A 22,076-nucleotide genomic window follows, 5' to 3' on the forward strand; every position below is an offset into this window, starting at 1 on the left:
TTCAAATGACAATGAAAGCATGTGAGTATAGGGTGGAACGTATGTGAGGATTCATGTTCTCAAAAGCATACACCAACACACGTAAGATGCCCAAATATATTTATTTAACTCTTAAAAAGTATGTTACTCTTTAGAAAAAAGAAAGGCTAAGAAATCTCAATATCGATTAAAGTATATCAAATCCTGCATATACCTAATTCTGACGTTTACTTAAACATCAGCACCATCAAACCCAGCAAGATAAGACTTCTGAGACTTCTGAAGTCAGTAGCAATGAGGTACCAGGACAGAAGAAACCCTTAAAATAAAGAAGAACTTCAAAGCCTTTGAGCCAAGCAGAGCTGAGTTCCAGAATGCATTCAGGACCCATGAAATCTCTCTAATCCTTTTGAAGTTCATTTGCTGCCAAAAAGACATGTTTTATAACAAAGAAACATAGGCATCTCAATATACACTTACAAACTGGTAAGCCAGTTCATCAGTTCAAAGCAGTCAAAAAGAGTACAGCACTATTCTAAAACTGACAAAGACAGAGCTTGGGGCAGAAAGGTTGACAGACTAGCATGAACCAATTAAGCTATTTCCCTCAAGACCTCTCTCCTTGCTCATGGTATTCAGAACCATCTCTAGACAGAAGAAAAAAGAAGCAAGTCCATCATCACAGGACAGTAAGATACTTACTTTTTGTACTCTTGGTAAAGTTTTCAGTGTTAATGCATGAAAAAGTTAGTGGATGTTTATTTCTGGATGTGCATAGGAGTGAGGTTACCATAACTATGTGCCAGCAGTACAACTGTATTCATGAATGTGTTTCATATGTAAAGTATTAGCTGAAAATATTCAGCTTTAAATTGCTGGAGTTGCATTTTTGTTAGTATCTCTATAACCATGTCTTTCCCTTGTTAAACACAATAATTTAACCATCTTGTTTTTACTCAGTGGTAAGAGCCATCTACTCCACTCAGTCTTAGTGATCGCACTACAAAAGATACCTCCCATCTGTCATTGGCCCCTTCAAGATTTCTGGGATGTCTAGATCCAGGAGAACTAGCAATGAGACAGATCCTCATGGGGGGGGATAATAAATAGGGACAATTGTGCCAGTGAGAAGGCTCAAGTGGGACATAAATGGTGACAAAGGAAACATTTACTTTAAAGGTGCAAGACTCTATTCAGCTAAAAGTGAGTCCTATTTGGAATGTAGCATACGCCCTAGAAGCAAACTAGACACTGAATGTTGTCTTTGTTCCTTTTTAGGAGTGTAAACACTACCTTATGTTCTCAAGTAAGAAGACACTAATCAGACTTAGATGCAGACACTCAAGCAAGTGGAATGATAACTCACAAGATACTCAGTTTCATGATAAACAAGAATATGTAAACAACCAAATGAGTCACCAATTCAGATAGTACCAGACACCCCATATGGATTGTCACAACACAGCACCATAGCAGCATTTTGATTTAAGGCAAAGTCTTGCTGCTCATCCCATCACATCTACTGAACGGTGGTAGCATTAGCAGCACTGTGATTTACTCTCTGCTTTCAATGGGTCTAGGTCCAGTTTTGGTTTCCCCACATCATTCTCTTCATTAGGAAAGGTTTTGTAATTGGCAAGGATGTTTTCCACCAAGAATCGAGCAGCTTCATCTATGTTGATGTTGTCCTAAAAATGTTGAAAGGCAAGAAGTCAGTGATTCTTTTGAAACAGTCACATATTCCTATTAAAAAGCTGTCCAAAAAGAAAAAGTCTCATCGTCAGGACACAAACAGTTTAGGTGCAAGAAGTCATAGCTCACACTTTTTTTTTCTTGAAAGAAGTTAGCAGAAAGGTTTGAGACAATTATTCACCCATATTACAAACTGAATATTGACTCTAATCTAGTAGGCAGTCAGGGGAATGAGTGTCACCTGCATTTGGAAGACTCACAAATGCCAAAGTGCATTTCTGTCTCAGGCAAGATCCTAGGCAATTACACCATCTGTAGTATTGTCCTACCTTTTGGAGCTTTTTTCTGTTTCTGATAGAGTTTGGATGCACTTATGTATGTAAAAGGATCTTTTCCATGAGCCTCAAAATCACAACTATTTCCAAGTCCCTCATCTAGCCACTCTACATATTCTTGTGCATACTTTGAAAAGTACATTCACATACACTCTAAAGAATGCATGTGTGCAGGATACTTAAGAGATGTACTTGTCAGAACATCCCAGTTTCTGAGGGTCCAAGCTGGCCTAGTGCTAAGGAGTCTCCAGCCACAGGTTTGACACGGCTGGGCCATCTGTTAGCACAGGGCTGCCATGCTTGGAATTGCTCATCTTTGGTTCCAAAGGAAATACCAGCCCAGTGTATTATTGATGACTAGTCTTAGGATCCACTTATCAGTTCCAATAGAAAGGCAAAAGCAGATTAATAGGATATTTAAGTGGGCAGGAGTTAAAACCATGAACTGTTTTGGTATGCTTAGAAAACAAGCAAGCTGTCCTAAAATTTTGCTATTTTAGCTACAATTCTTCAGAGTCCTAAACAAGTCAATATCTAAGCTATAACTGTTATTGTCTGGATTTTTCTCTACACCAAGAACCTTGTTCATACCTTGTCCTATCTTAAATGCCACCTAAAATGCAAGTTGTCACTAGAATTTCACATTAGATTTTGTTCTAATGTTACTTTCATTTATTTTTAAGCCATAATACACTTTATATATGGCAGTGTTACAGGCAGGTAAAGCTCCCAGGAAGATTATACCAAAGCAGAATCTTGGTATTCTTTTTAAGTATAAAGAGCCTTAGAAATAGTTTTTAGCAACAGATGGGTGAGTTTGGAAATATTTTTTCAAATGCAAATAAATTGTTAGCTAATTTAACTAATTCCTTTCACTGTGTATCCTTCTCTTAAAGGAATCAAAGATCAACTTGTTACTTTATTTCTTATGTTCTTCTTCCAGACTCTTTGCTTTTTAAGAGTTGTCTAAACATCATTGTGTAACACTTCAGCAGCAGCACTTAAAGGAAGTAGGCAAGCCAAGGGAAAAGTGGGACCTTGAGGCTTATCTTACTTTATGAAGGATTTATCAGCCAGACCAGTAATCTGGTCTGTCAGCCACAGTGTCCTCATCTAGAGGAGTCCTTCGTTTTAAGAATCAGTTGAGCTTTAAGGAAATACTGGATTTCACTTCCAACTAAGATGCTGCCAGTTTAATCTGTGCATTGACAAAAAGTCTGTATACTAAAACTATACAATAAATGAAATTACTCAACATTAACTGAATAAACTAGATGTCTTTCTTAACTTAAATTACTATTCAGAACAATTTGTTTTTCTCTGCTTGAGTCTTGACATTGCCTGAAAATAGAAAAGTGCTTTAGCAACACCACGGGTACGTAGTAATGAGTAAGCAAATAGCTCATTTGCTTCAAATCCTGCCATTTCTACATACAACAGTGAAGGCAGAAAGTGCATTTAAAAACCTGCACCTAAAGATTACCTGTATCTTCTGGATAGCTTGATCAGCATTTAGTAGTATTAACATCTAAAGAATGATGGATCCTCATGCATGCAAAATGAAAAAACTTATCAAACTCAGATAATCAAAGTTTCCAGATAGTTTCAAGGTACTCTGAATTTAAGATAAGTTTTAATCTAAACCAAATATGCCTCATCTTCCTCAGGAGTGAAGCTAGCCTGCACATCACTTCATTTGCTGAACACTGGATATTTGACTGTCACTTCCTATACTTGGTAACTTTATTTCCTACACGATTGTATTCATCTCTTCTTATGCCAATACTCAAAAGACTAAAAATATTTTTCTATTATGCTCACCTTGGCAGATGTTTCAAACCATCCAACAAAGCCACCTTCTCTGCAGAACTGGTCCATTTGAGAGGCATTCTGGCTGCCATCTTTCTTCTGGTCACACTTGTTTGCAAGTAGAACAGCAGGGATGGGGCTGCCATTGGGAAGTAGTACTTTACTGTCCAAATCATGCTTCCATTTTGAAACAGCCTCAAAAGTGGAGCCTCTTGTGACATCAAAGACCACAAAAGCACCAACTGCCTCTTTGTAGTATACTCTGGTCATATTTCCAAAGCGCTCCTGGCCTGAAAGAGAGGACAGTCACAGAGTATACTTATATTGAAGCATGAACTGTATTCAATGTAAATAGACTACTGTACCAGCTTAATTCATAAAAGTTTGGCATTTGGGTCTAGTCACCTAGTTCATATAACATTGCCTCCTTTATCTCATGTAAATTCATTGTAATAGCTATCATGTATATTATACAAGACAAGTTACATGCTAGAAGTAGTTTGCAATCCCAACTACCACCTGGAATTTTTCTTAAACTTATTTATTGAGTAGAAGTAATGCCTAAAAACACTACCAGTGCAGCTATGCACAAATCATTATTTCATCAAAGAATATTAAGGCTTATATCTAAATCTAGTTACTTCAGCTAAAGACTTAAGCAAACTCAGCCTTTCGCTGAATGGTGAGCAACAAGGGCTTTTGCAAGCTTCAAGGCTAACAGCCTTCAAAGCATCTTCTGAAGAAGTCACCTATATTATACATTTTTCCTTAGGGAAAAGTTCAAAAGGAGCTGCTATAGCTTAACAGTTCTGGCTAAACCTGTTATCTCTGACTTCATTTTTGAAGTCAAAGATTTTCTCCGGATTAATTTTCAACTATAGAAGTTCTACAGCAATCCCAAGATTTAAAACAAGAATAGTTAAAGTACAGTTATTCACAACAAAAATCCAGAAAAAAAAAAAAATCAATTGCCCATAAGCAAAGGAAACTAAAAAAGCCTTTTCTTATTAAGTACAACTACTGCAGCCATAATACTCGAAATGTAAAATTAGAGTGTGTCAGTTCAGTTATTCTTCGTTGGTCAGACCATCATGATGTGTTTACATTTGAGTATGCATAGCAGTATCAAGTCTTAGCACATTGTTTAGGAAGTCTGGGCTACTAAAATAACTTCCTGCTTTGTTTGCAAGTCTTCATTGGGAAAAGCAGTCCCTGCACTCTATCATTTAGTTTTACAGTGTATCATCACTTGGGCTTTTATCCTTTAGTGCATATGAGGTTTTAGAATATAAAAAGAGCTGTATTTGGAAACCTAGTTGTCCTCTGTTTATAAACATTCAAGTCCACCTTTGATTAGCAAGGACAAACAGATACAAGGAGAACTGTGTGTGTTATCTTCTAAAAGAGACAGAAATTCAGTAGATGAAGGAAGTTGACAAGAGATCCCGTTCAGCAGTGTGCATTTCTAGCTCAATTGCCTCATTTTCATGTCAGTACTTCACAGTACAATTAGCTCATTCCCTACAGACACTTTCTGAAAAGGTTGCCTAAGCAGCTGTTAGAATTGCCTGAAAACAGCAGCAGCCACAGTAAAGTTCCAGAGAACTATAAAGAAGCTGACTTTATTTCTGTCCATTCACTTTAAACTATAATGCTGCAGAAAACAGCATCACTATCCAGCATACTCTTCAGAATGGAAATTACACATTATTTTTGTCACTACTGGCCGATTATCTTGTGTAAGAACAAGCAGGATCCAAGAAGAAAGGTCTTATCTCCATACTCAAAGCTCAAGTTTTGAAGCAGCATTAATGCCATGGACTTCTAAGGCCATGCAAGAAGTCAGGCACCAAGCCTGCATCTCTGTGACTCTGCATCTGAAAATTGCTAATACAATTCTCCTAAACAATACACAAGTAACTCACACCATCTCCTTTGCCTGGACTCTCATGCATAAAAGCAGTTTTTAGTATAGCCTTACTACAAATTGTACCATTGGCCACTGTTTCCACAAATCAAGTGCCATTAGGAAAGAGTTAGATCAGAAGGCTTTCACTACTTCTGCAGGTCAATGATGTCATATTTGAAGAAGCTTTACCCTTAGAATGCAGGGATTTTGATTTTGGGAGGTTGGTTTTTTTTTTTCTGATGGAGTTCCACACTGTCAAATTCAGTCATGTTAAGCCAGTCACTGCATAGGGCACCACACAAGTTTTGAGAGGATCCTTCTCAGCTTCCCGATTTGTTTAATTGTCAGTATCACCACCAATTCCTGCCACACAGGAACATCTTGGACTGTGCTGAAGCACTGACTCCAGCGTCCAGTTCAGGCAGATATCCCTTCACACCACAGGACAGCCCCACAACACAAACAGTGTAATCTCAAGGTCTAAAATACCCTGTACCAGCCTCAGTCTTCTACAGAAAGAGCTCTTCAATTGAGCCCTGAAATGGTCCAGAATTGAACACCATTCACTATTATTTACATGAGACTGAACATGAATCTGAAGCAGCAAAGGAAACAGTCCCATCAGGTCCTCCCTGTTCATTGCTGGAGAGCTGGGAGGTTTCCAGGCTTTACTTAAGGCTGTTTTTCCAAACACTCGATGAACATCTACATAAGAAAATTAAGTTGTATTGATTAGTTGTAGGAAGGGTTGCTAGACTGTTACTAGAAGGAGTAGACACAGCATGATCGCTACATATGAAAGCTCAGTTATTTAGGAATTGCAGAAAAAGTTATCAGGCAGTTATCATTTCTCAGACAGCAGTGCACACTGTAGGTAAACATGGCTGCATTCACTTAGCACAGTGAAGGGCATTACCATTGATTGAATCCCTTCCTGCCTATTGCTCTCCCATCCAAAAAAGCTTTAAAGCAAAAAACAGTTGGCAAAGTGGCCATATGAGCCTCCTATAGCAATAACCATTCCTGAAAAATGCACAACAGTACATTTAAGGTGTACAAAAAGGTGAAATTAGTACAGCATTACATATAGCTTCCAAAAAAAGTTACAAAGCATAGCTCAGAACCAAACTTGAGGAGTTGAAACACCACCAAATGGCTTTTCTTAAAGAAATACCAAGGGACCTAGCCTTGGCCAGAAACTCTGATCATCACTCAGATAAGTCTTCCCATTCCATTTCCAAGAGAAGTCCATCATTTTACCATAGCACTCACCCACCTGGCCCAACATCTTTACACACAATAAGCTGGAGAGCTGCACTGGTTATAGCCAAGGTGGCCTGGCAGGCGATTCCTTGACACTGGTGACTTCTCATGCCCAGTATCTTCCAGCCTGTGTGAAGTTTTAACACCATACAACCATCTGCCAGATAGGCTGTGCCAGAAAGGCAACAACTGTAGTTCTGCAGCAAAACTGGTTCAGACCAGCTGAATCCCTTCATGGCCTGACCAGGAGAAGCCACTGTAAATGGGGTTGTGCTGCTAACACGAAGATTCAGGAGTTCTGGAATAATGCAGATGCCAGGGTTAGCCTTGTACAGTGGCTTCTCACAGTGTAAGAAGACAGCAGCTCTGGCAGGAATGGAAGTCAGCATGGAACTGTATGTTACTTGGTACTCTATAGCAGCCACAGTATAAACCATGGGCTTTGGCTGTCCACAACAATCATTTAAATCTTATTTCCAGCAAGCTTTATTGATAGAAGTCAAATCTTTCTCTTGTAGTATGAGTTTTAGATTTAGAAAAACATTAATACATATTCTTCCACAGTTTTAATTTGGGTGAAAGTAGAAAACTAATGTGCCTATCAGTACAAAAGCTTCTATCTTTACTTACTAGATTTAAGCTTTATATTAGGAAGATTTGATATCTCTTACCCTTGAAGCCACACAAGCTCAACATCATTGTATTCTTAGAAATTAATGCCTTTACAGCCCAATATGACTGCTGCCCTTTTCTAGAGTAACCCCAACCTCAAACCAGGTTATTACAGAGCTATTTTCACCTCCAGAATTCACCTCCACTAACAATAAACCTGGCCTGAATATTACAACTGTCTGGAGGCCTAATGAAGACGGATATACTGGATTTCATACAGAGACAGAACAGTAAAACATGGCCCGCCCAAAAGGTAAGAATTTTGTTTGGTGAAACATATACAACATGAGGCAGGAAAAGAATTCAGTTTCAACTGAGTGGATTTTCTGTACAATCCTGTCATTACTGACACAGCACATGCTGAGCTTCTTGTAGGGGGATGCAGAGCATTCTAGACAGCCTTTTGAAAATTTAACAGGACTTTCAGGCAGAGCTTTTGCAAGCACTTTTCTGCTTACAAAAACACCCCCCAAAACCCTCATACAGAAAAATTAAACTAGAAAACACTACTCCTCCAAATTCAAGGCTGAACATCATTCTCTTTGTTCTTAAAACTAAATGTCTCAACTTTTGCCATGCACAGTTCAGAGATTTGTCATGCCCCTTCCTCTGTCCAGCAGGATATTTGCTATAGTCATTTCTCCACGTGTGACAATAGTGTTGAGCAGTACAGGAAGTGGATCATACCCCCAGAGGAGAAAAAGGCTAAAAGTGATCAGATTAAACTAGACTTTAAATCCCCAGTGTGTATAATCTTAGGAAGAGAGCAGGAAGATAACTAACTGCTTAGTACAGCAATAGAAAGGACATGACAAGTTTAATCATTCTGGTAGGTCCAGTGACTAGGCCTAAACCTGACGGTACCACAAAAGTATATTTTTTGTTTTAGTAGCTCAGGTATAAATGAGGAGCTAAGATACAGGACACTCACAGGGAGCAGAAGTTTAATTTGGGGGTATGGAAGTGACTTCATACAATGCAAGTTCTGCATTCTCTAACCACAAAGTCTTCACACTGAAATGACTCAGCACATATTGCTACCATATTTTCCAGTAATTGCAACAACCTTAAGTGAAGTATTTGCACAATGACATTCATCAGGAAGTAATGCAGTTCCCTACAACAGCACCCTACAGGAATGAAGTTGAGTTTAAAGCTAGATCAGAACTTGGGAGCTATTCTCACTCCCCAGTTTACATTGTAATGGGGGTGAATTGCAAATTTAAATCTACACGAAAAATTATAGCCAGGTTTGACATTAGAAGCTTTGTATTTGTCCTTTACTGCAAAAGATAAGTTATCATTGTAACCTTGCCTTGAAGTACATTTGAAAGAGTTTCTACAGCAGTCTTTCCCAGTGTAAGGGAAAACCACCAGTGTCCTGTTTATCCCAGCAGTGTGACTTATTGTAGCAGTTCTTGTGTGCATTCAGTGAAAGATACCCTACATTCCTGTTATTTCACTCTCATTATTTCAACTCTTAGCTCTTCCTACATGATGGGAATTGGGGTTAGAAAATGTACAAATGACCACTGGATAATGCACAATAATGAGTTTGTTAGGCTTCCTTCTCCTGACTACTTACTCTAAGTAAGACTACTTACGCTATTCACAAGTTAATATGCAGTTTATATCAACTAACAAGAACTTACTCAAAGAGAGTAAAAGGGCCCATCTAGAAGAAGTTCCTCCAGCTATTCTTTTTTGCTATGGAGGTAAATGTTGGCTTACCCCTGTCAATACCAACAGTATAGCAAGAGTTCCCCTATCTTGTAAAAACCAAAGCTTTACCTTACCTGAAGCCACACAACTCAAAAGAGATTTGCGTTAGTTGCATTTAAAACCTTAATATCTCATCAGGAATGCTGATTGACAACTGGACAAAGCTCTTCAAAGTTTCTCTTTCAGATGAGATTAACAGTTCTGAAATCCTCCAGAAGCTGTGTCATTAATGAGGAAGAGATAGATGACCAAGGTTATAAAAGTCTGACAACTGCAAAAGTGAGCAAGTAGTTTCTTCCATTAAAGTAATATTAGTTCAAGCCATCTTTAACAGGCTAATCAGCTTAATGGGTAGCCAGAGCTCAAAATATGATTTTAACAACTTTGGCAGTTCCACATCAAAAAACCTTAAACTATAGCTGTATAGTCTAGACTGCAGTCACCCAAAAGTCAGTGTACAACTAGCTGAAGAGCTTTACTCCCAAGTTGTTTGCTGCTAACTGGAAGACCATTGAAATGAAACTTTGCAGGTTTTTTTCTGGACCAAATAGAGTTGCCAAAAGTCTAGCAAATATCAAAAAGTCCTCAGTTTATGAATAGATTCAAGGGTCTCTCACCAATTTTGTCCTACAGAACACTGAAGATGAAAATTCAAATAGTTGAAGAGGCAGTTTAAGTTCAACAGATGGAATAAGCCACACAGGAAAAGTTTTATTTGTAAAACCAACCCAAAAAACTCTCCAGCAACAACTTCAGTAGTAAAGAAAATGATCAACAGATCTAGTGAACCAAATTCAGTTAGCTCAAAATGCGTAGAAGTAGCTTCCTACCAGTGCATTTCATTCATTCTGCTTTTCTATCAACAGTTACTATACACTGCAGTGATCACAGGCATCACAGAAGGCTTAGTTAAGCTATAGTGACCAACTGTAATAAACCATTTTTTAGTCTGGAAATACTTGAAAAATCTCCTTGCATTGTGAGAAGGGTTCTCAGCCCAACTATTTACCATGACCACTAATAGTCACTCACACCAAAACTCAAGAACAGTGAGACTAACTCTGACTGCCAACACCATGGCTCTTAGGTTCTTGCTATCAACTACTCTGACTTTATTGATCAGCGTACAAGCACAGTTCCAGCACTTAAACTTCAGTGCCAAGCTTCAAAACTAAATTGATTCAATCAATTTCCAGGACCATATGACATTTGTGCTTTTATTCAATGTAGATGGTAAAAAAGACCAATTGAACAATAAGTGAAAGCTCTTTTTTTTCCAGGAACACCTGAGTGACAATTCCATATTTACAATTCCACCTCTCAGTAAAGTTAATGTCATTCTGTGGGATAGATTTAAGCTAAAGCACCATCCAAAATGGCTGGGAACATAGTTCAATCCTCTAATTGAGTTAGAACTACCATCACTTTCAAAACTCACCTAGGCCCTTCAAGGGCCACAGGCAGGAAAAGACCACACTTTGAATGCCAGCTGGATGTTTGGCACAATACAGTAAATATCCAGAACTGCCCTGAGGATGAATCTCCCAGTTCTCCAGACATCTAATGTACATTTTAGTATTACCAGGGTCATGTGTGAATTGACCGAAGTTCCTTTTTAAAGATATATAAACATGTTACTGGCAAGTTACCACTGCTGACAGCTATCCCCCATCTCCCCAAACCAGCACATCTTGTCCCAGAACTGTCTTACCTAATTAGATTGGATCTGTTCTTCTGCAAGAAGTAGGTTAACCAAACCACTATCAATATTACAGCTCACGTTCAAGTGCATCTACCTGCTTTTTCCCATGGATAGCAGCCATAGATTGAGAGTAGACAGATTCCAAAATTGTTAATACCAGATGACTCCCCATTCCTCAGTCTTATCCATTTAAGCTGTAAGTGAAAAGCTGCCACATGTTAAAAACATGGAGGTGTTGAACTATTTAATGACATAGACACATTTGCAGACGACACCAAGCCAAGTAGTGCAGCTGCCACATCTGAAGGATGAAATGCCATCCAGAGGGACCTGGACAAACTTGAGAAGTGGTCCCACGGGAATCTCATGAGGTTTAACAAGACCAGGTGCAAGGTGCTGCAACTGGGTTGGAGTCCCAACACAGGCTAAGGGATGAACAGACTGAGAGCAGCTGGGCCAAGAAGGACTTGGGTGGTGGTGGATGAGAGGCTGGACATCACCCAGCAATATGCACTCACAACCCAGAAAAATCACCTGTATCCTGGGCTGCATCCAAAGCAGCATGGCCAGCAGAGTGAGGGAGGCGATTCTGCCCTTCTGCTCTGCCCTTGTGAGAGCCCACCTGGACTGCAGCATCCGGGACCCCCAACAGAAGAAGGACATGTTGGAGCAAGTCCAGAGGAGGGCCATGAAGATAGATGATCAGAGGGCTGGACCACCTCTCCTCTGAAGACAGGCTGAGAAAGTTGGGATTATTCAGCCTGGAGAAGAGAAAGCTTCAGGGTGACCTGAAGCCTTCCAGTACCTAGAGGGAGACCTACAGGAAAGATGGAGAGGGACTATTTACAAGAGCATGTACTGACAGGACAAGGGGAAATGGTTTTAGACTGAGAGTAGGTTTAGATAAGATAGTAGGAAGAAATTCTTCACTGTGAGGGTGGTAGGGAACCAGAACAGGTTGCCCAGAGAAGCTGCGGATGCCCCATCCCTGGAAATGTTCAAAGGCCAGGTTGGATGGGGCTCTGAGCAACTTATGGTCTACTTCCATGGCAGCAGGGTTGGAACTGGATGATCTTTACAGTTCCTTCCAGCCCAAGCCATTCTGCGATCCTATGATATTAGCAGCTCTATTAGATGTTAGAAACCTGTGTGTGTTACGGTACATCTAGCTTGGCTTTTACTTTCCACCACTCTGAAAAAGTGGTATTTGTGGTTCTGGTGACAAACACAGAGGTTAAGAAGTGAGAATTACTAGAATATTGTGTCTTCCTGTATGAGACAGATACTTGAACTAGCTTCACTGACTCCAGTACTTACAGTTTCTAACAGACAAAAGCCTCAGACAATTACAACTGCTAGTGTCCTTTCTTACTAAGGCTGGCATGGGTAAGTTAACCAACCACTGGATGGATCTCTTCCCAACGCTGACCCTTTCCCAAATGCTTCAGAGCACTCTTCAGGGCAAAAGCCAATTAATCCCTGTTTGACTGACTCACAATTTATTGTAAAAGACAACCTTTGATCCTCTGGTTATGTCTATATTAGAAAGTTGCAGAGTGCAGCTGAAGCAGTTCTGTTGAACGATGCAGTGCCAGATGCATGACACTGACAATATACTGTACATACACAGTATGTATGAGACACTCTGTAGTCATTGAAAAGTTACTGAACATTATCAGTAAGTGCAGCAGTATTTTGATTATTTATATATCACAAAGTATTTCCACATGTTCATAGAAGTCACTATTTCATTCTGAAAAGGTAGGAAGCAGTTTGCTTTATAGTTCCATTGCACAACATAGCCAGTTTCTAACCTAACAATTTGTTAACTACATGAAATTTCAAAATCATGACTAGTCTTTCCATTCACTGTTTACTATCATTATACTTTAACACAGGACAGTCCTGTTCACTACCAGGGAAACAGCAAGAGCACTGAAATGGCAAGTGCTCAGAAGTTAGACACCTGATTTCTGCCAGGAACTATGATTTATCAACCTAGTAGAAAAGGCATGTCATTCTCTCAAAGATAGAAAATTTTCTCTCAAACTGCAAAGCTCTCACTGGGAATTTTACATGAAGACTGAAACGTTTCATTGTTGCCTGTAGTCTTGGGCTAATCTAATTATTTAATTGTCCGAACTGACTTTACCAGCTTACTGTTCTGTCTTTAAGAAGTTTAGAGGCAATACCCTGCACTTAAGAGTTCACTGGGTTTTGTCCAACATCATCTGTATTTTATGCAGCAGTATGACAGTCATGTTTGTATAAGAAACCACCTATTTTTTTTGCATCTTTGCTAAACAGCAAGTGAGACAGAAAGTCCCTGTTTAAGCATCAGATTTCAATCCCCAGAAAAATCACAGTGCAATCAAGCTAAACAATTTCTAACTAGCTGTCAAATGCAGCATGTATGGAACAATTCTCCTGCATTAGTATTTAAAAAAGCTGACATAGTCCAATTAGTGCCAGCAACAGCATGAATTGGTACTTCCTACCTTGCTTTAACAAGACTTACCCACACAAGTAATCTGCCAGAGTTAAGCTATTTCACACCTGACACCCTCTGATCCATACCCTTTGGTGCAGTGCCATGTGGCCAGAGCTGCACTGTGTCCTTCACAGTGATGCTGCACAGCACTACAGCATTTCACAGCACATGGGAGAACAATTCTAAAGTCAGTTTGTCTCCAGAACAACTTTATCACAAGACTGAAAAAATGTTAATCTCTAAAATGGTCAATGTGTCATGGCATATTGTGTGTGATTGGAATTTTGTATCAAAAAGCTGCCACTTTGCTCTGCCCAGCGCTCTAGACTGGGAGCATTTAAAGAACAAGCTCCCATAAGCTGTTTGCAGTGACATTCAGAGGCTAATTCTCAATCTCTTACTTGAAAAGCTGTTGAAATCCATACAATAAGGAATATTTATTTTCATTACCTGCTAATGTAGAAGCCATGGCTACTGACAGTTTGCTAGCCTTCTCCAGACAGTTAAGACATTTCTTTCTAAGCAAGCTCTATAAAGCCCTGAAATCCCACCATTTTTCAAAGCATACTCTCACTCCATTTATCCTCTTCTTGTGTCTCCATAGCCAGAAGAGATCTTTGGATATTGAACATTGTTCCACAGTAGTTTGAGAAGCATGCTGTGCTTTGTTGTCACTCCTGGTCATGCTAGCTTTAACACCTGCAGGAATTTCACAAGAGGTATTCCTGTATTTTCATACAAAAATATAAACAGACATCCCCTTCCTGCAAATCACTTTTCTAACATGTCATATCACACTTCTGAACCTCTGAAGCAAGTACTTGGAAGGAACCATTCACAGCAGACTACAAAAGCAAAGCAATGGTTACCACTGGAATTCATGGAAGGTATCTCTGACAGCTGTGAGACTGAATCCAGTGGTCTCAGGCACTACTGAGGGGAAGAATCTTTTTTTACAGCATGCTAATGTCTTTTCTGGAACCAGGAAGCTAAGATTATTTTCTTTCCTTTATGTCATAAATTGAGACTTGCCCCTTTATAGCACTTGCCAACTCAAATTGCACTTGTGGATATGCACTTTGGTAACACCCTGTCCTAATGCACATGTAAAGAAAACCAAACTGGTTAAGAGGCAAAGTGGAGATGTAAATAAGGTTAAGCCTCAAGATTCTGAAGCTGCAGATTCTGAAGATGCAAGGAGAGTTGAAAAAGCTTGATTTACATTCATGTAAATGCCATACAATAAGAGGAAAGTGTATATTCAATATTGTCTGTGCCAGTTTGTCTCAGAAGGGCAATGTGCTTGACTTGTCAAACCAGCTTAATTTCTGACTACTTGAGTAAGTATTACATGAAGGGCAAAAATTTAATTAATACTTGCCTTCAGAAAAGTGGGTGATCCATGTAAGATTATTATTTCTGCAAAGCTTTCTAGTTTGTTTCATAAACTATTCCAAAACTTAGCTACACTGAGCACTATATATTATATTCCCCCCTGTCCACTGTATTGCACATAAGAATTTGGGTATTGTTTGCCTTTAAGGTAGATTTCCCCTGTCCACTTGATGTATATCCATCCAGTCATCCCTTATTCTCTGTATCAGAGTACTAGGAAAGCATTTTTATTGTGATCTTGTAGGAAGCATAAAACTCCCAAGCAACTGCTATGTGACATCTGTTTGAAAATAAGGCTGAAGCACCATCTATTCCACAGTGAATAGAAGCTCAAGCACTAAGTGCATTTCCATTGTAGAAATTAAAAGCACCTGTAAGATAAATACACTGAACTTTCTTTTAAGCCTGTACTAAATCGGGTGGTCTTTTAGGATCACATATTTAACCCCACTTCTCATAGAACACCTTGAAAGGCCTACGGGTAAATTCTAAGCTTATTTCCAAGACATTCAAAGAACATATGTCTCAATTTTCCCACTTTACTGAACAGTCCAGCCTTGCATAATCAAAATTACCACACTAAACTACCTTACAACACCAACATCAAGCCAGTAGCATTTCCCATACGCCTAAGGAACTCTATCAGCACAATGATGATAGGTTTAGTCCAAGATAACATATACAGTACTTTGAGTGGGTACATAAGATAAGCAAAAGAACCTTTGCCATTATGAATGCTTTGGTACCTCAGATTTCTGAAAGCTGGAAAAACACCAAAACCCCAAGTTTAACACATTCAGCACTCATTTGGATATTTAGCTGTAGAGCTCCAAGCACAGCAAGTCATTCTGAACTGAAAGCTCATAACCTTAATCCAGCTATTCCACAAGAGTAATAAGAAAGGACACCCACACAAGATTTCCCACAGAGGGGTGGTTTCTAGAAGGAAACAAAGTATACCTTCAGTTCTGTTTCTTGCCTCTACTGCTTCTGTGTTCAAAATCTTTCCACATGAGCTAGCCTTCTACTTCCCCTCCCCAAACTTTATCTGCTAGTCTTGTATGTTTTCAGTAAGCACAATCCTTAAGTAAATTCTCTCATGAGATTTATATTTAAACATGTGAGCAGAACGCAGTCAGAAATTAAGTCAAGTCTTTCATATTTCCATGGCTGTGTAGACATAATCACATAGAAGGTTCTCCAACCCTGACTGGGAGTTTTCTGACCTGCCTCAGCTGTAAGCAAAATGATAGCATTCCTACCTCCATAGGAAGGCAGCTGCTCTTGGAACCTCCATCACCATATAAAACAAAAAAAACTTACCAGTGTCTGAAAAAGCTCTGAGCTCCAAGTTCTGCATCCATTTCTGATGCAGTTGTTTATGTGCACATTCTTCACTCATTAAGAGTATTTATAGCGCTGAGAAAAAAATACCCGCATTTGGGGGCAACTTATCCTGGATTGTCTTGCCTCCACCTTATGCTCACTTGTACCAGGCACACAGCTAAGCAATTTTTTCATCGTTTCTTTGCTAGGGCTGCCATTTTAATGCCTTCAATATGCATTGTGGCTAAGGACAAGTTGTTACAAGAATACGTTGACTACTTTTAGAGACTGCTGCCTCTGAATTCTTCATACTTAGGAGAGACTTCTCTGCAAAGCAACTGAAGCATCCATGCCTCTGGCACAGAGCCAGGTATGGATAGGGAACAGAAGAAGTTTTCTGGTTGTTTCCCTATAGACTTTCAGGGATGTATTAACATCACTTAATACTTGCTTTAGACCTTATTTAAAAATAAATAAAATCAGTCCATAATTCAAGAAACAAGCTAATGCCCCAGTACATAGAAGCAACTTGGCAGCCTTTATGACATGCCAATGGCACAAGTGCAGACTAACTGGTATACAGAGCTGCTTGAAACTAGAGTTTTCACACGGAAGTAAACTATCTCACATACTATAACAGCCTGAATGCCTTTGAAAGTCAACCATATCCATGGTTTCCTGTACTCTGTCCCATTTCTCATGGCTTCCTATAGATAAGCCTAAAAGTTATTTAGAAAGTTAACTTGCTCTTAACATCAACTCACATATCTTAACACTCATTTATCTTCATATAAAAGACAGGTTATTCCAGCTCTTCCTCAACTTAGTATTTAACCAAAATATTTTATGTGATTTCTCCATCCTCTTGGGGACTTGTATATACCTATAACAAGTTAGGGTTCAGTTCCTCTCAAGGTGACACACAAGGTTTTAGTAACAAATATACTTGCTACAAGTCTTATCATTCAACCCTTGAAAGCCTGTAGAGCATATTTAGAATACCAAAGTACAATGATTCCTCTTCTGTTTGGCCGACTTCACAGTCATGCTCTGCCAGATAAAGCATTACTTCAGTTTTAATAAATATTTATACAAAAACATTCTAATTAAAACCCTGGAAGAAGAATCCTGTTACACCAAAGTTAATTCAGAATTCCTCAGAAAAAGCTTTAAAACCAAATTTGTCTACCAGTTGCAATTAGTGACAGTCTTCATGAGAAGCTATCTATGATGTTTACCACTCTGGCCCTCCAGCAAACTGCATGTTCATACAGGCTGATGTGAGTGACAGTGATAGTCAATGTGAGCACAAAAGCAGCAGCTAACACTACTCAGTTGCTGGTCTTATTAGATCAGCTTGAAGGATTCTATGATACAGAAAACCCTTTAAGCATTCTTTCAGTATCACCTGACAGCTTCACCAATATGCCACAGACACCACCTGAGCACACTGTGGCCAGTGCAGTGCTGTCTTGGGGCAACACTTGCCAAACAGGAATCTCTAGTGTATTGAAATAGACTATAAAAGCACTTCCCTATCATTACAATTTCTTTGTTTTGCATCTCTTTACCACAATGATTCATTCCTACCTCCTTCCTACCTTGCCAATCATTTATGCCCTTTGATCAAGGTGGTCAACCTGGTTCTAACACTTTCAAAATTTATCCAGAAAGATATATTTTTCATTACTTCATGCATCAAGATTAAAAAAAAAAAAAACCAAAACAATTAAAACACAAAAGCCAACCAAACAAAAAACCCAAGAATAATGCCTAAGGGCAGCTAAAGTTCCTGCATGAACATGCATATAATCTGTTCAGCTTCTTTGTCTATGCTGTAATCAAGAATTTGACAGTGACTGATCAGTCCTACTCTCAAGGTTTTTCATCACCTTCATTCAAGAAGTTACAACATGTGTCTAAAAACTAAAATGCCTGACAATCTCTGAAATACAAAAGTCTAAGCACAACAGTAACCTTCCTCCCTCTTCATCATTTTACGTCCCCTCCCTTTGATGTCACTGCAAGAATTTGCGTTACGTTATACCTTACAACAAGAGGGCCATTTTCAGCAGAAAAAGAAAAAGCATAAACAATGTAACACGGTCATGCTCTATTTGACAGAATTATCTAATCACACAAAAAAAACCCCAAACCAAAACAACCTCAGCTAGCACAAGAATTTGAAGTCATCCAGTAACCTGCTGCATTGCAATAAACAGTGCAACATTCATCATCTTGCCTACAATCACATCAGAAACCAGCACACTATCTGCATTATGATCTTTAGCTGATGCATGAACTACATAGTCAGTTCATATCATTGACTTAAGTACAAAACCTTAGACTGCAGTACCCGGCTCTTCAAGGAAAGCTTCTTATGATGAACTGTTACGTACAAGCTTTTATCTAGTGAAAATAGCATCCCTTTCTATGCTTAAGGGTTAGATTTTAATTCAACAGCCTTTTTAAATGCATCAAAATCAATTCAGAATGCCAGCACCATACTGCTTGCAGGGAAGTCACATGTAACACTACTTACCATAAGATTCAGATCTCTTCAAGAGATCTAAAGCCGTTTGTCTGCACACACCAGCAGGCAAAATTATCTACGAGTTGTTGAAAGCCAAAAGACAGCTGGGCTGATGAGTTAAAAAGGAATGACTATCACATGCTCAGGCACTGTGCTACACTTCAATAAAGCGCTTTAGAGAATATTGTCTATGATTATAGAAGCCATCTTCAACCTGGTTCTTCAGCTAATAACTGCAATATAAACCTGTTAACATCCTCAGGTATTTAGAAATATTCCTGATTGTATACATAAACAGCTGCACTCCCAGGCTGAGGACTTCAGCAGCTTTAAGACCATCAAATAACCCCTATGGATACAAAAATACTCTTTATTTTACTAATTAACTCTCAAATGTCAAGTGCTGTAAGAGTCCAAATTGTTGCTGTCACACTGGCTAAACACAACCCAATCAAAAATCACCAAGATTACTTCCCCGCTTGTTTTTCTTTTCATTGGGCAAGATTCCCTCAGCCCTTTGGAAGCAGAATACAGTAAACTAGCAGATTAGGCTAAGAGTTTGGAGTGCAAACTGCAGAACAGTTGTATCTTCCTTTTTCATTTCTGCTAGGAAAAGACTAGTCAGGGGTTTCATACAAAAGTCTTATAAAACAGGAAAAATATTTCAGTGACAGGAAAAATTTTAATTCTTCAATCAATTTACCACAAGCCTCCAGGGATTTATCAGCAGCTCTTAACTCAGACTTCACCTAGCAGTATCAAAAATACACTGAGGGCAATAACCAAGAATGAAAAATACTGTCTTTTGGATCTTGACATTAATGTATGGATGTATTGATAGAACTTCCCAAACTGTAAATAGGTTCTGTCCAAACTTTGTGACAAGTTACAGCTAAGTTTCTGCCTATCCTGTTGAAACAGATTGCTTTGGCAAAGCACACAGCCTACCCAAGTCTGAGCAACGAAGGGCTGAGAAGTCAAACACAAGCACGGCAGCCTGCCAACAGCCTCCCCTCTTCAGTCTTTGGAATCCCAGGCTCGCTAAAATATACCCAGAGGATTGCAGCAGTTTGTACTGATACTGTTAATTGAGTCACAGAAAGTTAAAGCTGATTCACAAAAGGAACACATCAAAAGAGAAAGCCTGCCAACATTTTGCTTGCTCTTCAAAACAGCTATTAGAAAATATTTTCATTTGCCCTACAGGCCAGCAACAGAAAGATCCATGGTGTATTTCAGCATATGGCAATAAGAAGGCTTTTTAGTTTGAGGAATCATATTTGAAGTGTTTTAGAGCAAAAAGACCACAAGCTGATGTACAGCTGGTCTGTCACAGGGTTACAGCAGCCACATGTTACACTTCCTCATTTCTGAGCTTCCACTGATAAGAATATAGTTCATGGAAACAGTAACTACCAGGTTTTTTCCCTTGTGTCTTCCAGTAGCACAAGTTTAAACACCAGCATTTGAAATAAAGTCTACTTTCTCATATTCTGAGGATATACTGAGGGTGATAGAGAGAGATGAGGAGAGCTGCAGGCTAACACCTGAGTTGCACACAAAACTAGAAATGCAATACCAGCCAAGGTGATTACAGAGCTGAGGGACAGACTTCTTACAAGACCACAGCAAAACAAAGATTGTTTTGTAGCATTCAATAGCACAGCATAAGCATAGTTAACCACGGCAGGTATACAGCTAGGAGTCTTGGAAAGAGAAATGTTAAAGAACAGGTTGAATGATATACAGGAAAGGGATAATGCATGGTTTCGGCAAGTGAACAGGACTTTTCTGTTTCCATGTGCTCCAAGTATGTTTCTAATATACAAATTTGTGATTTGAATGTAGAACTAAGCATAACTGAAGTTCCATTCCCTCATCGGTGCAGCAGGGATGCAAGCTACTTTTAAATTAACCAGGTGACTCCAAGCACAAAAAGTTTAAGCATTCTTCCTTTGAGGACAATTCGCTATTTGAATTACTTTTAACCTGTAAAGCATGGGGCATTACATGCATTACAGGGCTGTAACCCTGAATTAGCTTCAGCAGTAGCCATAACCAAGGCCACCACCACCCAGACAGGAGGCGTAGTATGAGCAGGAACACTCCGGAAGCCCTGGACGCAGCAGTGAGAGCAGAGCAGCTGGTTGAGGACTGCTGCAAAACCCTGGGCCAAGCCAAGAGCCCCACCAAGTCCGCTAACGGGAGATTACGTAGCTTGTAAAAAGTGAAAAACTCCATTGCCACATCAAGACTCCCTCTACTTACGCCTCAAAGGCAAGAATGAGACGTTGCTGATAACGGGGGTAAGACGAAAACCAAGAAGACAGATGTCACAGCCAAAACACGCTTTCCTCCGCAGAGGCCGTGCGCCGGGCCCCCGACAGCGGGTTCACAGCGCCCTCGGCGCGCACCTTGCCGGGAGCAGCCCGCCCCGACCCGTACCTGCGATATCCCAGAGCTGCAGGCGCACCAGGGTCTTACTGTCCCAGTTGATGACTTTGAGCGCGAAATCCACGCCGATGGTGGCCCGGTAGTGCTGGGAGAAGAGCTGGTGCACGTAGCGCTTGATAATGCTGGTTTTGCCCACGCCCAGCTCCCCGATCACCAGCACCTTGAAGAGGTGCTCCCGGCACTCCGGCGCGCCGCAGCCCGCCCCTTCCCCGCCGGCCATCCTCGGCTCTCCCTCCCTCCCGTGGAGTGCGGCGGAGAGGCCGGGCTGCCGGGGCCGCGGCTCTCCCGCTTTTAAACTTTCCCAGCCAGCAACTTTCCTCCAACTTTTTCCAGCCGGCTCCCCGCAGGGCCGGCCCTCGCCGGACGGGGAAGACGGAGCAGGGTGGAGGGTAGGCGGCAAGCAACCAACCCCAGCCACCACCTGACTCCAGTCACAGGACACGGAAACTCCGCGGGCTTATAGCGGCCCGGGGGAGGGCGGCGGGAGGGGCGGGGGGAGGGACTCGGCCCGCCCGCCGCTCTGGGACACCGGGTGGGAACGGGAAAGGGCCGCCGCGGGAGTGAGTTCCCTCGTGGCTGCTTAGGGCGGGCCGGGCTGGGAGCGGCAGGGCAAAGCGGGCTCGCTGTACCGGGGGTTGAGCCTCTGAAGAGGGCTTGGGCTGGGCAAGTGTCAGCTCCCTGTAGGTGCTATCCTCTGCTCCGTTCTAGAGGTGGCGGCAGCGAAGTTTTCTCCCGGGGAAGTCTCTGAAAGCACCCGGGTTCTCTCCCCACCGTCCGGCAAAGAGAGTTTTATG

General features: G+C 40.5%; 1 protein-coding gene across 1 annotated transcript; it reads right to left on the bottom strand.

Moving 5' to 3' along the window:
- Positions 1 to 82: 82 nt before the first annotated feature.
- RAB32 (RAB32, member RAS oncogene family) lies at positions 83 to 21,728 on the bottom strand. The gene is made up of 3 exons (XM_010399238.3): positions 21,274 to 21,728; positions 3,828 to 4,105; positions 83 to 1,667 (listed from the first exon to the last, which is right to left on the bottom strand). Exons 1-3 carry the CDS (start codon positions 21,500 to 21,502, stop codon positions 1,518 to 1,520), a joined length of 657 nt encoding a protein of 218 aa, XP_010397540.3. The 5' UTR covers positions 21,503 to 21,728; the 3' UTR covers positions 83 to 1,517.
- Between the last annotated feature and the right edge of the window lie 348 nt (positions 21,729 to 22,076).

This window comes from Corvus cornix, chromosome 3 (genome assembly GCF_000738735.6).
Source record: "Corvus cornix cornix isolate S_Up_H32 chromosome 3, ASM73873v5, whole genome shotgun sequence".
NCBI lineage: Eukaryota > Metazoa > Chordata > Aves > Passeriformes > Corvidae > Corvus > Corvus cornix.